This window comes from Danio aesculapii, chromosome 25 (genome assembly GCF_903798145.1).
Source record: "Danio aesculapii chromosome 25, fDanAes4.1, whole genome shotgun sequence".
Classification (NCBI taxonomy): Eukaryota; Metazoa; Chordata; class Actinopteri; order Cypriniformes; family Danionidae; genus Danio; species Danio aesculapii.
Window position 1 is genome coordinate 1,046,708 of NC_079459.1, and position 1,791 is coordinate 1,048,498.

A 1,791-nucleotide genomic window follows, 5' to 3' on the forward strand; every position below is an offset into this window, starting at 1 on the left:
ATATTAAGAGAAGTTGTGTAAAGTATCTATTTTCCCTATCATACTTATCCCTGACATAATCAAATGTGAATAATTCACTTCCTCGTTTTTGTACCACTGCGTGCCCAGAGTATGACACATTGAAACTATATTAGCATAATGTAGATTATGAGCTTTATAGCTGTTATAGGGTTATTTGTTAGTTTATGGAAGCACTCCAGCCCAATATTTCACCCTCAATGAACTATTTATGTGATTAAACGATTTAGCTAATAGATAAATGCAACTTGACAAAGTACAGCTTATGCAAACTACATTTCAATTAAAGCAGCTCAGCAAATTACGTTCGTTCACTATCGATAGATATGAAATAAAGTACAACTCAGATTAAATAATCTTTAATGTAAATGAAACATTGCTTGTCAACCGTACTGTTTTGTGTGTTAGTGAATTTTAAACATTGCTTTCAGATATTCTACATTTTGGTCATTCGACTGTAAATTTGAGAAACTATTTTTAACATTGTGTAGAAACCATAATTAACCGAGAGGTATAATATGACGAATCAAGCTTTTGGAGTACGGCGGGAAAGTTGGACAATGAAACAGTGCGGGAGATCTCTGGGGGATGGGCGAAAAATATTCAAATTTACGAGCCTGCGATTGGCGAGAAGTTTATCTAACGGCCCACTTGGTGACCAATGAGCTCTTCTTCATTGAGCGAAAGCACCCAATAGAATGACAATTCAGTCCTCTGGCTTCGCACGAGCTTTCGATAAATACCCCGTACGTTCAAACAGCGCCATTCGGTTTCACACTCTGAAATCTTCAACATGCCTGAACCAGCAAAAGCTGCGCCCAAGAAGGGCTCCAAGAAAGCGGTCACCAAGACCGCCGGAAAAGGAGGAAAGAAGCGCAAGAGGACCAGGAAGGAGAGCTATGCTATCTACGTGTACAAAGTGCTGAAGCAGGTCCACCCTGACACCGGGATCTCCTCCAAGGCGATGGGCATCATGAACTCGTTCGTCAACGACATCTTCGAGCGCATCGCCGGTGAGGCGTCTCGTCTCGCTCACTACAACAAGCGCTCCACCATCACTTCCAGAGAGATCCAGACCGCCGTGCGTCTGCTGCTGCCCGGAGAGCTGGCCAAACACGCCGTGTCTGAGGGCACAAAGGCCGTCACCAAGTACACCAGCTCCAAGTAAAGCGCTGAATTCCCTTCAGCTACCCCAAAGGCTCTTTTAAGAGCCACCCATGTTTTCAAAATAAGAGTTTCTAATTATTATTTATTATTATTTTTTTAAATTAGTTAGACACTTATAAGTAACCTTTCTACTGGAAACTAAAGTCTAAAAGGAAATATGCAGGTCTGGAAAACTTAAGGCACAGGCAGTCGCAGGACCTTTTCAACTTTGTAATATAGTAATATTTTGGTATCATATATTTTTTTTCTTTTTTATATATCAGTAAAGGCAGAATTTAGCTATTTAATATTGAAGTCCCACAAGAGAAACGTCTAAATAAACACTCAAAATTGACACTATATTTTTATCGCGCCCTCATAGCATCTAAACTGATTCTTTGCATGATTTAAATACCTAAAGCATCGATACTATCTTTGCTTTGGCACATTGTTAACATTTTGTGTGGTGAGATTTAATTTCAATGTTAGTAGGCTTACATTACACTGTGTAAACACAAAAACACGTGTATAGTTTTAATTTAATCAACAGTTGAAATGAGGAAAACGTATCATATTTGAAAGTTAAAGCCATACAAAGATAATGCAATGATTAATTAAGTTTGTGGA

At 38.9% G+C, this 1,791-nt stretch overlaps 1 protein-coding gene across 1 annotated transcript; it reads left to right on the forward strand.

Moving 5' to 3' along the window:
* The first annotated feature begins 810 nt into the window (after positions 1-810).
* On the forward strand, positions 811-1,210 carry ano9a (anoctamin 9a). Its single transcript, XM_056451847.1, has one exon. The coding sequence runs from the start codon at positions 812-814 to the stop codon at positions 1,184-1,186; it is 375 nt and encodes a 124-aa protein (XP_056307822.1). The 5' UTR covers position 811; the 3' UTR covers positions 1,187-1,210.
* Positions 1,211-1,791: the final 581 nt, after the last annotated feature.

Excerpts from the sequence above, each read along its gene's own strand:
- ano9a (XM_056451847.1), top strand. The coding sequence starts at position 812 with ATGCCTGAACCAGCAAAAGCTGCGCCCAAGAAGGGCTCCAAGAAAGCG.